Source organism: Agrilus planipennis, unplaced genomic scaffold (assembly GCF_000699045.2).
Source record: "Agrilus planipennis isolate EAB-ADULT unplaced genomic scaffold, Apla_2.0 scaffold128, whole genome shotgun sequence".
NCBI lineage: Eukaryota > Metazoa > Arthropoda > Insecta > Coleoptera > Buprestidae > Agrilus > Agrilus planipennis.
The window spans coordinates 108137-123429 of record NW_020438862.1 but is presented as its reverse complement, the minus strand read 5'-3'; the positions used below and the strand labels follow the sequence as shown (position 1 = coordinate 123429).

At 34.9% G+C, this 15293-nt stretch overlaps 1 protein-coding gene across 2 annotated transcripts in view; it reads right to left on the bottom strand.

Annotated features, from left to right (window-relative positions):
* Positions 1 to 28: 28 nt before the first annotated feature.
* LOC108738155 overlaps positions 29 to 15293 on the bottom strand; it is a 40475-nt gene continuing 25210 nt past the window's right edge. For both annotated transcript variants that reach the window (XR_003231018.1, XM_018471417.2), the window contains exons 2-4: positions 2493 to 2571; positions 2335 to 2428; positions 29 to 804 (exon numbers count right to left, since the gene is read on the bottom strand). Coding sequence is in view for 1 of the 2 variants with exons in the window: in XM_018471417.2 (XP_018326919.1) it covers positions 719 to 804; positions 2335 to 2428; positions 2493 to 2571 (259 nt within the window). In the remaining variant the exon portion in view is untranslated. The remainder of the gene's footprint in view (positions 805 to 2334; positions 2429 to 2492; positions 2572 to 15293) is intronic.

Genomic DNA, 15293 nt, shown 5'->3' with positions numbered 1-15293 from the left:
TCTCCCTCCCCTCCCTCCCTCCCTCCCCTTCTTCGTCGCTGGGGTGATGCCTCCTGCCGCAGGGGGATGGATTGATGTCCATCCCCCTACGACAAGAGCCATCTCCCAGCGACGAAGACCGTTCTCCCCTCCCCCGCTGACAGGAACGATCTTCGTCGCCGGGATGATGCCTCCTGCCGCAGGGGGATAGATTGGTCTATCCCCCTACGACAAGAGCCATCTCCCAGCGACGAAGACCGTTCCACGGTCGTCGGGGGCCCGTGGAAGGGTCTTCGACGCCGACAGACGACCCTCGCCGCCCCGAACGATCTTCGTCGCCGGGATGATGCCTCCTGCCGCAGAGGGATAGATTGGTCTATCCCGCTACGACAAGAGCCATCTCCCAGCGACGAAAACCGTTCCACAGCCGTCCGGGGCCCGTGGAATGGCCTTCGACGCCGACAGAGGTCCCTCGTCGTCTTCCACCCTGAACGATCTTCGTCGCTGGCGATGATGCCTCTTGTCGCAGGAGGATGACTAACCTCTGGGAGTTTTCATCTGTCTAGAGATGATCCTGTCGAGCAGGACCATCCCCAGGCCGATGGAATAACTCCCTATGGTCATCCCCCTACGGCATGAGCCATCTCCCAACGACGACGACCGTTCCAGGGTCGTCCGGAGTCCCTGGAATGGTCTTCGGCGCCTACAGATGACCCTCGTCGTCACTTCTATTCGTCCATCAGAGAGAATAGCAGCTGTACTGCTTCCTGTTGACTTGATCATCCAGTTCCCATCCACGCGAGGACGTGATTATGCTGTAGGTACCTAGAGCAAAGAAAAACATTTAAATAAAATAAAAGACTCGGAAATAATGATAACATTATGTGAAAGGGAGTTTAGCTCATCTTCGAACGAAGGTCCTCTCCAGAGAGAGTCCATCGTACGTATTCCATTTCGAAGAGGATCTCGCCAGAGAGATGAACTCCCTTTAAGAACAATATTCAACAAGTGCTAAACGACAATGAAAAGTTAAATAAATATTAAAAGGGTTAACTCAGTTATTTTAATAAGTTTTGGTTTGATAGCAAGTGAAACACATGAATAATTTAAAATTTTTATACAAATTAAGGTTTCAAAATAAACTTTTACCATACTCCTGCCGAAAGTATGATGATTTTTTCCTGATTTCAGAGACGAAATCATAACATTCCCTTCCGAGAATGAAATCGCATTTCTCATACTCTTTAATTGACGCAGAGGATTCTAAAATATTTTTGTAGTAATAGTAAATGCGATTTCTTAGCTGGAAGGGCATGTTGTATTTTCTAGTTTCAGAAATAAGAAAAAATCGTATTTTCTAGGAAGAGGAGTGGTAAAAAATTGTATATCGTTCTCGGGTAGGATATATCATCACCCATTCCCAGTAATTCACACCCGGAAGGGAATGTCGTACTGTCTTCCTTTGGTGCGTAACATCCCCAGTAGCACAACAATATTGGTAAAATATTATATTTACATATTGGTTCAATGATGGAAACGTCAGATTTTTTTTTATTGGCCCAATGTAGATTTTTAATATTAACCCAATATTGAAATTAAATATTGTTCCAATGTTAGGAAATAATAAATGTGCAATATTTATTTGAAAAATACAGCCAATATTTGTTTTCCAGATTGGTCCAATATATGTTTTATATATAGTCACAATATATCATGCATATGTAGGCACAATATCTACCCCAGTACCACAAAAATATTGGTAAAATATTATATTTACATATTGGTTCAATGATGGAAACGTCAGATTTTTTTTTATTGGCCCAATGTAGATTTTTAATATNGAACTACTTTAATTTTTAATTAAGTACTGTAGTGAATAATTTTATCAAAATAAATGGCCGAATAATACAAAATTTCATTGTAATTAAAAAGTATACTTGTTAATAGATATTCATGGTTTTATGAAAAATTTGAAAGCATACTATAATATTTTTTACTAAAGTAGCAAACTAGATTAAATAAAAAACGTTTTTGTAGGATATGTATATGTATGTAATAAAATTAAAAGATTAAAAAAACTAATAATTTGAGCTATTAAATTTCAGCTGATTAAATTTTATGATAAGAAACCACCCCAGTATGAAATGAAAATTAAGTGATATATAAATGATATATAGAAATAAAAAGAGATAGTTAATGTGAAAGATTTAAAGTCAAAATCAATTATTAATTTAATAATAATTCAAAAAATATTGTTAATAATTATTGTAATACCGACGCGTAAATAAAAATGAATATGAAAATACTATTTAAAGCAATCAATTAGCTTTATATCTAATGAAAATGAAATCCTACCTTTGATAAGGTGAGAGGGAGACAGAGAGTGACATACAGTAGATGGAAAAAACGTTGTTGAAGACCATCGAGCGTTGGCGACTGGAATAAACACCTGTAACAAAAGAAGAAAACAAATAATTTCAGAAAAACGAGAGAAAAAGTTATATAAAACCTACCTTCCTGTAATTCACAGAGTTAGGGGGTTGCTGATGATATCCACTCCACCAGAATGTAGGTAGGTAAGTCGAAGGAAATCTGAAACAAAAGAAAATAATATGAAAAATAATCTAGTTACAGTTAATCGTCCTTAAATTAAACTGTACACACTGCGATTCTTTTAAAACAATTTTTGTTTGCGTAATTAATAAACAAAGATTAAATAAATGTATATATAAATATTTGATACACTTCACCTACTCTCGTTTGCGTCCAAGAATAAAATTTTTATTATTTCTGTAGCTGTTCAATACTTCACTTTAACGTCAGAAATAAAACAGTATTTATAGTTTGTTCGACTAGTTTCGGCTTTATTAGGACATTTTCAAGAATCAAATGTTAATATTAATGCTGAATAATAGAATATATATACATCTTGCGCGTGGATTTAATACCTTTCGAACGTAATGAAATTTTATCGGGTTAAAAAAGAAAAATCTGGTGCCCGATGTGAATGCGTTTACAGATGATTATCGTTGACGAAGGGAACGGGTGAAATGGTTTTTTTTAAAGGGTCCAATCAACTACGAATGAATCGTTGGGGCATGAAAATGCCAATCGATTTCGATATCGCGAGCTTTCATCACTTGAATTCATGCACACTGCCTACATGCCTAATAACTACCATATCCTACCACTATTACTATAATAACATACCGGGTGATTGATTAAGAACGACACCTAAATTAATAGTACAATAATATCAGAAATCAAGGGTGAAAAACACATCAGCGTTTTGGCTGATGTTACAAAATTCCTTTAGCAGTTAAATGATAAAGTATATGTTGTTATTTCAATACGAATTCAAAATAGCAAAGGGAGGTATTATGTAATGAGAAGGGTGGTTAAATGTAGGAAGATATGGGAAGAATCGATAAAAGGATAGTAAAATAAGAAGAAATGGTAGGGAGGCTGAAATAAGGGGATGTCAGCAGAGGGAGATACTATGGAATAAGAGTGGAGGATAAATGTGGAAAGATATGGGAAGACGCAATAAAAAGATAGTAAAATATAAAGGGTGGTTGGGGAGGCTGGAATAAGAGGATGTCGGGAAATAAAAACGATAGAGGTATTTGAAGAAATGAAAAATCGATCAAGAGTAGGTAAGGGAATAGTTGAGGGAAGGGCACAATATAGGGAAACTGATAAGGAACAGATACAGGAAAATGATAAGAGGAGAAAATTTAAGAAAAACACAGCAGTCAAGGTATGTGATTGGGGCTGAGGAAGACTCTGTGAAGGAACTGACAAGGAGTTTGGGAGCCAACGCATTTGTTGGAGAAAGGGAAATAGACGTACTAGCGATTTACGCTAGGGAATGAGTGCAGGGGATGTAAATATTGGATGAAGGGAGAGGATATGAGTAGGAGAGGTTTACCTATGTCTGAAACATGTGTTAGGAGGATGTGAGGATAATAAAATTTGGGAAGAATGGTATGAATTGATGAATAAGGATACGAGTGAGCTGAACTAACAGGAGAAAATTTTAAGGGGTATGGGGTTGTTTTTGTTTTTAAAACCGTAACAAAGGTATGGTAGAGAAATAAAGTGGAGGGGAGGATAGATTAATATCGGTAAAACAATAGCAATAATGATAAGTGCTGAAATGAAGAAAATAATTTTATGTTTCAATAAAGCTTCATATCAAAGGAAGATATTAATACTGAACAAAAATGTGGTAATGGTTGAGACTTTGACGGCCGGTGCTTGTATAGTCATCGTTAATTCAGGACTCGTTAGCCGTGGCCCGGGCGATAGCCAGGACCGCGAACTACGGCTAACCAACGACGATTAAAAATATCCTAGTTTAAAAGTTACAGAATATTTTAACTTTTTTCGTAATCAACAAATCTTAAATCCTAGCTAAATCCTACCGACAATTTCATAAACTTGTTCGGACGAACGAAGTGACACGAACAGAAAGATGTAGCCGAATGGACGCTTTGCGTCGCGTGCGTCTAATGAGGCCCAGTTCTAATCGGTCGGTGTAACTTCGTCAGTTCACACAGAAGGAATAATCGTCGAATAAAAAACATATGTTCTACGCTAATAGTGGAGGTGCGTGACAGATGAAAGAGAATGATAAGGTGACGATGATGGACATATACATGTAGTATACTATGGTATACACATATACCACCTACACACATCACGGCCTAAACCTGCTGACTAGCTAACATAATTTGTTCGGCTTCACTTCCGAGCGTAATTTTTTTTCTTTTAAAAATGTCATAATCACCAGCCGGTAGTAGATCTGTAGATGATTATAACATGTGGAAAAGCAATTTCCCATTTCCACTTTTAGCGCCATTTCACGGAAATTTACGGAGGCGATGTGGGCGCCGATAATCATTTCCTTTACTTTATTTATTGTAGCACCTAATGAATATTAATGTTTTTCTTTTGCGAATAGTTAGTTGAAAAAATACAAATATTCATGAAATTTTGATTTTACCTTCGAAAGCTATATAAATATAATAAAAACAAGTTGGAAAACTACAAATCATTTTCATTAGCACTATATATAATGTTGCCCCCTCTGTCATAAACATTTAATGATAATTAATTAATAAATTGCTGAATGCAGTTTGGTCTGAAGATATATTTGATTAAAATTGAATGACGTATGTAATTTACTATCTAGTAATAACGTTTATGGAAATGGCATACTTGGAAATAGATATACATATTTTCCCCGTTAGCTAAGGAAATTCAATTACCAACAGCAGAAGACCTCCTATAATTTTCTTTCGACACGTAAATGGATAAGTACCTACATAAATATCCAATAATTTCTTCTTGTTTATATCTTTACGGTATATTAATGTGATGCGAAGCAGTAAATTTTTCTAGAATCATTACAATCTCATGTATTCCAAGTAAAAATTAAAAACTAACGTATGACACATATACGTAGATACCTAAACCATTAAATAAATAAATAAGATTATTATGCACTATCCTCTAAAAGGCGAATAAGATGAAACTGCCTTAAGAACTACTCTAATATAAGTACCTAAAAATGCGTTTATGTAATGTTTAAATCAATAAGTCCTATAACCCTAAGTACAGAAACGCGTTTAGCTGGTTTAGCATTGTAGTTAGCATTTTTAAAAGAAGGCTTTTTATAAGAGGTGAATCAATTAATCTTGCCGCAAACAACTTAATTAATTTCACCAAATTTCTTTGTTTAATTAACGACACTTTTTACCGCATCGAACAATTTACGGTATCGTAAGAAAACGTACGACATCAAAGTCATTGTGTGCACCATGTATTGAACTCAATACGTCTCAATTAACTCACAAAACGTACTTTACCGTTCTACTTGACGACAATTCATATTAAGAAAATGGAATTATCTTCGGTCTTTTTGTTGGCAAAGAAGCATGCTCGAAACGACCCAGCCGAAGATTTTTACAATTTCATTCATTTTCGCCATTATTATATCGAACAAATCGATTAAAATAGTTAAATTTTATAGCAACCAATTGCAAAAAACGAATTTGTACATATTTCATATTAAGTCAAATAAAGCAGTAATACAATAAAAGTAATAATTTAAAATTTTTTGGACATTTACTACATTAATGTTTGACGTTTCAAAAGTTTCTTAAAAATTGTCCAAGGTTTTCTNTTCTTTTGCGTTACCGCACACAGAAATTTGTAGACAAGACAGAAAGATATATACCGTAGAGGCAAGTTCAGAACCGAACTTGACAACACCAACAAAAAGTTCACATTAGTGGTCACTATTTTTTCCAAATCGTCAGACGCTTTCTGTAGTGATTCATAAAACGCTGTCTTATGGCAGCAAGTAGAATGGGTCTGTATTCTGTCAAAATTGTCTACGACACGCTGATGAGATCCAATTAGATCGAAATCGCGATCCGCGTCTGACAGCTTCGACAAAATAATGATCACCACGAACTTGTTTTTCTGCAGGGTTACGTAGATTAGCTACGCCCTGAATTCAGTTCGACAAGTTGGTATCCTTAAGGATCTTGTTGAACATTTTTAAATTCCATTAAAGATACCAATATACTATAGATAGCATTTACGTTATTTATAGTAATTCATTCTATTATTGCAAGTAATCGTCAAAGGGTGATATCCTTTTTCGACTAATACGACGTGTGGTAAAATAAAGTTCGTACAAATACCTTCAGCTATCTCTTCGTATAGGTTAATAATAAATTAATATGTTGTTAATAAATAAATAAAGATTTTCCCATTGGATCATTGAGATTGAATTGTGTTGCTTACGCTCTTAGTAAAAAGATATGTTTTAATGGGATGTCGCAAGGAGTACTGGTTATAATACACATACGACAGGGCAACCTATCAATACTTTCTTCCCTTTTATTGTTCGACCTGGAGCAGTGCCGGTAGGGTGCAAAGGGAGCACACGCACCTGGGCCGCAGCTGCACGGATGCTGTGTCAAGGTAAGTACATGACATTTCGTCCGGCCATAGGCCGCATACTATATTATACATAGTATAAAACACACCGTATGTACATACCATACACCTAATATACCATGTATGTGCGTACGTAATATGCCTTACCTACCCACTACCATACGGGCCCCATTTTACATTACGCTTCAATCATAAATCACGCTACAAATCGTTTTTTTTTCTCTTCTTTCCTTTATCATCATCGTCATCGTCGTGAAAATCAAGCTTCGCGTAGCCAAAGTACGTAGTTATTGCGTTGCGTTGTAGGGCATTAACAAGTTCGTATTATTAGATGGACACGTGTGAATGGAAGTAAGGAAGAGGATAATAGTGTCGGATAACCTATGGTAGGTTCGCTTTTCTACAAAGACGATAAAAGATCATACGATTATCAAGTACCTTTACTTGAAGCTCTACGAGAAATCGTTAATTGTAGTACTTTTGTCATCACTTGTAATATTTAAAAAGAAATCTTAACCTGAGGTCCATGGAACCCTGCGGAGAAAGACGTAGCTAGTTTTTCCTGTTGCATGGACCATTTTTTTAGCGAAGCATCTTGGGTGTGTGAATGTTTACGATTTGGAATTTTACGTTATATCGTTTTGATCATCACAAAGGCAAGAATTTTCAATGAGCATGAACTCATGCGCGCGTTCAAAAACGACTCCTCAATTTATAAGAGTCCTGACTTAACAAAAAAAGACCAGACGGATTTTTAAAAATATGAAACTGTCAGCAGTTACAAAAATTTTAACAAGAAAGCGTATCTTATGCACTGTTTACTTGTCTTATGTTCGAGAGTTCCACCTTTTTTGAATAAGAAAATTGTAGATACATTAAAACTTGTCTTTTTATTTTTTTTATATGATCTCTGTTGTGGATCTAGGTTGCGTCGCGTAATATTTTATAGTTTGTTTTAATCAAAAATCACTGTCACGTCCGGATTTCATCATTTGTTAATTTAATTACTTAACTAAAACAACTCGAGTGTCAGATAAAAACAATTGGTACAGTTTTTAGACGGTGCATTCGCGAATTGGTGTAAGTGGGTTCGCATGAACGAAAGAATTAAAAAAAAAAAAAAGAACGAGTTCAGGCGTCGGACGTGTTTTGAACGTAACGTAACGTAATAACGAGAGGAGAAATTGTGGGAACAGATGTATCAAATTAATTTTTTCGCTTAACAAAATAACCAACTTTTATTAGTTGTATTTTCTTTCGACATGAAGCATCGTATCAGTTGGTGTTACGGAAACTGTTCTTTTAAAAGCAATTTCCAATTACCATACTATCCTCAATAAAGCGTGACAAAAGCGTCAAGAATTTAACAAAAACGAAATTTATAGAATCTACTAAAAAAGTTGGAAGGAGTAGAAGCAAAGTAACAACCAACATCGTACGTAAACGCCGATCGACAACGACGAGCCGATGTACATATATAGGTGAGATACCTATAAAATCATTTCGTTCGTTGTTGCACGAAAAGGGGATATTTTATATTTTCTTCGACAAGGTTGAGAAAAAGGATCTAAATGCATTTGCAAAAAACCTCGGTATAAATTAGAATTACTAAGGTCGGCTATTAAATTGAACCGTGGCCGATCTCCGATCGCAAAAACTACCCGAGAAACAGAACTAATCGGACTCGTCCAGGACCAAAAAAATAAAAATTATAAGCGAATTATTAGATCAACGAACTCTGTAACGGTGGCACTCGATTCTCAACCTTTTTTTACAGCATAGCTATCATCCCTGATCTACGATTCATACACATACAAACAGGTCTTCTGTATTTCAATCGCTTTATAAAGTTACCGTTTACTTTCAGTACAACTTAATAAAATTCAAAAGAAAAAAACAGTAACTAGAAGCAGCTCCCACGAGAAAAGTTTGTCACTTTCCGTGAGGTGTTCTTTTTCTGACTGCTTTTCTATAAAAATGAGAAGAAAGGAAAGATATAGCAGGGTCTTTGTGTTTTTCTCTTTTGTATTAACATCACAATTTATAATCTAAATCTTCTAAATAAAGTCATATTTTGTAATCTTCCTCCCAGACTGTCCTACCTCACGCTGAACTGATTTTTTCCAAAGAATGGCCTGACAAGAAGTTTACAACAAATCCACGCTGGTCGTAAAAGCCTATGCTCTACGAAAAGCTTCTACACTCCTAGTTAAAATAGCAAATTTCCTGAGTTAGCCAAATTTGTTTCTGGAATCCTCGACGACATTTCTAACCTATTTTGAACTATCCTAGACTACTATGTTGTTGATTAACTACTACTTATAGACCTGAAGCTAATTTAGCATAAGGCCAATGTTAAAAAAATATCTAGTTTAAACCTGACCTTTCGTATCTCAATTTTCATTGTTTAAGACACCGATTAACTAAATACATTTTTTACCACTTCATTTCTAAATAATAAAAACCAAAATAAGTTTTTATATTACAAATGTCGTATCTCGTTACGTCGCCCGCCAGCCCAGGCTGCTTCTTCAGCTTAATTCGTAGCCTAAGCATATACATACATCTATGTGTTTATCATCACCATTAAGATGCCTCATTTTATGACTCGAATCATAATATTCGACATAAAACGCTGGGTCTTCAGGTAATTAACGAAAAAAGAAAAGAACACCCGTTTATGGTTATCTATTATATATATATATACATATATATTTGTATAAACATATATAGTAACGTGTTTCGTCGATAACTAATTCGTTTTTAATAGATTCGAACGGTAAATTTATGTTCTAATGATTAATGTCCTGCTAATGAGTATGTTTAATTCAGAAGCGTGAAAAATTATGACATCCGGACTCGGGCAAACTGGTGGTGTTCGCAGTGACTACGGTGACGTCGGCGTCATATAAATTAATGTCAAGGACGCCGTTCATCCGTTACACAATTTCTGCAAATATCTGAATACAAAACATGTCACCACTATGCTACCTGTGCAAGCGTTAAATTCACTTCCGATTAACAGAAAATACATTAATTTTCCAACGAAAAACTGTGTACCTAACATATTTCAGTCTAATTCCAAGTCCATTTCACGTAAAAAGATAGAAGTCTTTATTCAAAAAACTCTCTGTAGGTTTAGTTAAGAATTGTGGACCTCTGGTATACTGGGACAAATTCTGCTTTGCCCTATTGGAATTACGCTTTTAGCAAAAGCCTAAACAATAATGAGTCAAGTTTACCAACAGTAAATGGCCAATTAATTTTGGGACTCGATTGTTTTGGTACCTTTCTGCAACAATTTCTAATTCTTAAAATAATTTTCAACAAAAGACAGTCCTCAGAACTTCGATAAAGTAAGTATACAAACATATATAGGGTAGTCCATTAAGCGTGTCTTGCTCTCTAGCGGTATTCCGTTAAAATCGGAAGAAAATGTTTCTAATAAAAATATTCCTGGTTAAATGGGCCATCTGCGGAAAATAATTTCAGAGATGATGGATTTCCGGATATACCGAAAGTATATATCAGCTGCCTTATTTTAAATGGAACACACTGTATGTTATTACATTTTTGAATTCAGCATCGATTTTACTGTCCAGTTTGTTAAGCATAATTTTTGCCTGCGGTATCTTTTTACTCCAAAAAGATACCGCAGGCAAAAATTACGCTTATAAAACTGCGCATTAAAATCGATGCTGAATTCAAAAATGTAATAATATACAGTGTGTTCCATTTAAAATAAGGCAGCTGATATATACTTTCGGTATATCCGGAAATCCATCATCTCTGAAATTATTTTCCGCAGATGGCTCATTTGACCAGGAACATTTTTATTGGAAACATTTTCTTCCAATTTCAATGGCAAAACCGCTGGAGAGAGCAAGGCGCGCTTAATGGACTACCCTGTGTGTATGCATGTATAACCGTAGGTACTGAAGTTATTTTTTAGAGTGCATAATTTAACGTCTAATGTCAGAGGGTATGTACAGTTAACAAATAAAACGAGTAGCCGGTACTGGCATGCTAAGGGTGTAGAGGGAGGAGGGTGACCATCAGGGGTAGCCGCGATTTTACCGTGGGAAACTGCAATCGTACACCTGACCTAGAGCATATCACTATGCACACAGCATTTACGTATTATGCATGTAGATAGATACTCAAACGTAGCATAGGTAGTCGCGGTCATTTTTACGGAGCAATTTTTTAATTGCTTGTGTTATACACGTTATATACAGAACACAACTGTACAAAACATTTTCTTTCATGTATGTATGTACTAGTACGACAGTATATCGAGTATCAAAAAAAAAATCATTAATTTCCATTCTCTGCCTGATTTTGAAAAAAGTTCAATTCTAAACCAATGTAGGTAAAAAAGCAATTTTATTAACAATTCAACAACGTTTGAGTCCCCAAGGGTAAATTATTAATAAAAGTGCTTTTTGACCTGATGGATTAGTTCAGAATTGCGTACCTACGTTTGGTGTCCTTTATAGTAGTTTAATGATATAAGTATTTACCGAAACAATTGTCAAGGCTTTCGTTAAAAGATAAACATCAAGTGAAAGTTAGAAAATGTTTTCTTGATTTTTTCATTTGATCATTCAGCGTACTATTTTCGTTTCAATAAAACCGTTTCATATAAAAATCCTTTTCTTTATATTACCAGAGTCATGCTGGATTAACTTAAACTTACTTCTCCTAATTCCTAATACATTAACTAAGAAAAAAATTGTAACTTTTTTGTGCGACAAGTAAAAAACGATTACAAAAACTGGTAGATAATTATAGATATCAATTTTCAATGCTTTCATATAGGCAAATAAGTATTTGACATCCAAATGACTAGGAATTTGTGCATGTATTTGCTACCTAAATTTCGTTAATCGTGATATCATTCATACCATTAAAAATAGTTGTCTTAAATTTTAAAGAGATCGATTGGTCAATCACAAAATTCATATACGAATGCTTCACAAGATTCGAATCGCTTTAAAAAAAAACTGCAATGCAAACAATTTTCATAGGTACTACGGTTCCAGCACGGGGAGAATGATCGGACGTTCTACAGATCTTATTATTATTACAATACATGCACATATCATACCTACACAATTTAACTGTATCAAAAGTTTTGAAAGTGAAATTCCGCACCAGACGTATGTACCTACATTACGTACGCAATAGGCAACAAAATAGTTTGTCGGTAGGTACTTTACGACATAAGTTATGCGGGCGATATCAAACTCAAATATATCTATCTATTTATGTTAAGTATTAATTCATGAATATTCATTACTTCATTACAGAGTTTCGATCTGTGGTGCCGAAGCACCGAAGCCGATAAGTAGGTACCAACTAGAAGAAACAAAAAAACAGTAACGAGGCAAATTTTCTTTTTAATAACAGCCTGCTGCGATAAATGTACAATACACATTTAAATGTCTGGTTTAAGTACTTGCGCAAACGACTTTCTAAAACCCGTGAATAATCGAATTTTGTTTATGGACCACAAACTTTTTTCAACTGCCACTTGCCAAACAAATGAAATTATTTAGTGCGTATTATACCGACGGTTTGTTTTTGCGATGCGTACCTTTTTAATAAGGCACCCATGAAAGATACATAATAAGCTAAATGAATCTAATTTTTCAAATTTCTCGTACAATATGCACCCTACACTTATTATATTATATTATTACACCAAAAGTCCAGAAATATTTGATATATAACAGATGCAAAAAGTTTTGTGGATAACGCTGAAACAACTTGTGTTTTGACAAGTTGTTTCCATATCTCCAAATTTCACCCTCAATTAAAGTTCCTTAGCTGAAGTTGACACAGGTAATATATTGCGGAATATATTTTAATATCTTGTAAAAAGTGAAACACATTAGTGGCGAGTTGAGAATCGGACATACGAATATTTATAATCATCAAACAGTGTGGCATCATACTTTTGAAGTATATGACGTGGTATGAGAAAATTTGTACAAATACCATCTTTTCGTGTAAATAATTGAAAGCTTTTGTGAGGTGTTACGCTTTGTACAAAGAATTTTAACTATTTAGTTTGTTTAGGACACTTTTTAGAGGAACAAGTGATATTTTCAGGTAGACGTGATTGAAAAAACATAAAAAGAAAAGTGCAGATTTAGGTGAACGTTTTGCCTTACATGTATTACTTGCCAAACATACCTAAATGAACAAATAAGCATTTATCTATTCTTGTTTTTAACTCAATATTCAATATTTCTAATTTTTGTATACAGTTAAGACAAAATGTTCACCGAACGCAGGATTTACAGACTCCTTTATAAGCTTTTTTTCTTTTTTATGTAACACAAGCGAAAATACATAACTTGATGAACAGGTGGAATATACTTTTCAAACATGTCTATCTGAAAATATCACCTACTCCTCTGAAAACTGCCTTAAACTAGCTGAACTCTCAAAATATTTTGAACAAAGCGTGATACTTTTTAATCCATTTAAGTACCACATCTTATTTTTCAAAAGATACAATAGAATATCCCTACGTTGGGAACCTTGGACAATAAAATTATTGTCAACAAATTATGAAGAAAAAATTGATTAATTTTAAATCAATTTATTGCTATTAAAATTGGTGTTACCCAACTTAACAGACACAAAGAATGAAAAAATTTGGCATAAGTTTCATCCTTCTTAAAGATCGCTGCTTACAACTTACTTAAGCGAACGAAACTTGAAAATGTACGATTTTTTTTGCATCGCTCGGATAACTACTCAATTCTACGCTGTATTAAAAGTTCCCGTGAAGATGCATGAAGGTATTCGAAAAATGCTTGAAATTGTTTCACGCTTGTACATCGTCCGTCAAGAAGTGAATTATATAGAACGAGAGTGGTGTTTATACACGATGAAAGTGCAATATTATAACTACTTATCGATGGGACGCTCGTCTTGATGCCTGCGACATGATATGAATTTAATTATTCAGAATGATACAAATAATAAAATGCGATAACGTATTTATTAAAGTTGTTTCTGTTTTACGAAGATCTATTATATCCACCTGTACCTATACATATATATGTGCATATACCCATTGAAAGTAATTAAGAATTTTTAAATTTTCTACCATGTATGTATAATCTGTTATCTGCATGACGAATGTTTGTGGCGTCCCATGTTATTATTATCGAAATTTATGAGCAATGGACTACATCAAACGGTAATAATAATAATAACCGACTAATTGTTGTTTCGGAAGTTATCAATTTAATTATTTGGAAAAAAGGGTGACCGCATGTGAGAAATCAAAGCAGGCGTAGAGCTGCACGCAGTATTAGGTAGCTACAGGTATGTCAACATACATAAAAATATACATATACATATAATTGTTTGCATGTATGTGTGTACGTATATGTGGTAGTTAGATAGGTGGCTCTGCGCTCGACTAAGCAAGCGTAGTTCCCCGTGTTGTCCCAATGGTACTGACTGTCAGGCTGTGGTCACCTGCCAGGAACAGGAAACCAGGCTTGGCATGCCGTAACATGAGAATCTCTGCAGATTACTATCACAACATACATGTACATACAAGCACATACATACCAATACATGCACGGACTCTTTGATACACAATTGATCATCGCAATAGGCCACCTTTGTTCACCAATCACACCTGTACTCAAAAATTTCGACTTTGGACAAAACCTAAATATGTATTTAGAAAAGTAAATTAGGAAAACTTTAATCGGAAGAAGAGCGAAACCATAAACCTAAACATAAGGATCAACCCTGGTAATTTTCTAGGTACCTGTAACACCGAGCGAAGTCCCTTTACAAGGGATATCTACACCATAATGATAGCATTTTCATCATCATCATCATAAAGGTCTTCAATCATAAGACCTCCGCTCATTTCTATTCTGAACTAATTATTGATTTTCCCTAATACTATAGCATCCCATATCTTTAACTATTGGTTACTATTAACTCCTGTTTCTGCTTCTAATATATCTCTAATAAACTTTTCACGCCTGAGAAGCGGTTCTCTCAATCTATTTCGTTTATTTCTCATTGACATTCATAACACCCTCTAGTAACAAAAGAATTTTGAAAATCCAAATTTTTGTTCTACACAAACACCCTGTACTAATGATGTTAGTACAGATAATTTTTTAAATAATATTTTAATTACCCACAAAATGAAGACGTATTAGAAAGAATAGAACAGAGGACTCTACGGAAGTCAATAAGAAATAGGCGAGATAGATTCGTAGCACACTTTCTCAGGCATGAAGGTCTAGTCAGAGACATATTAGGGGCATAAACAGGAATTAGGAGGGGTA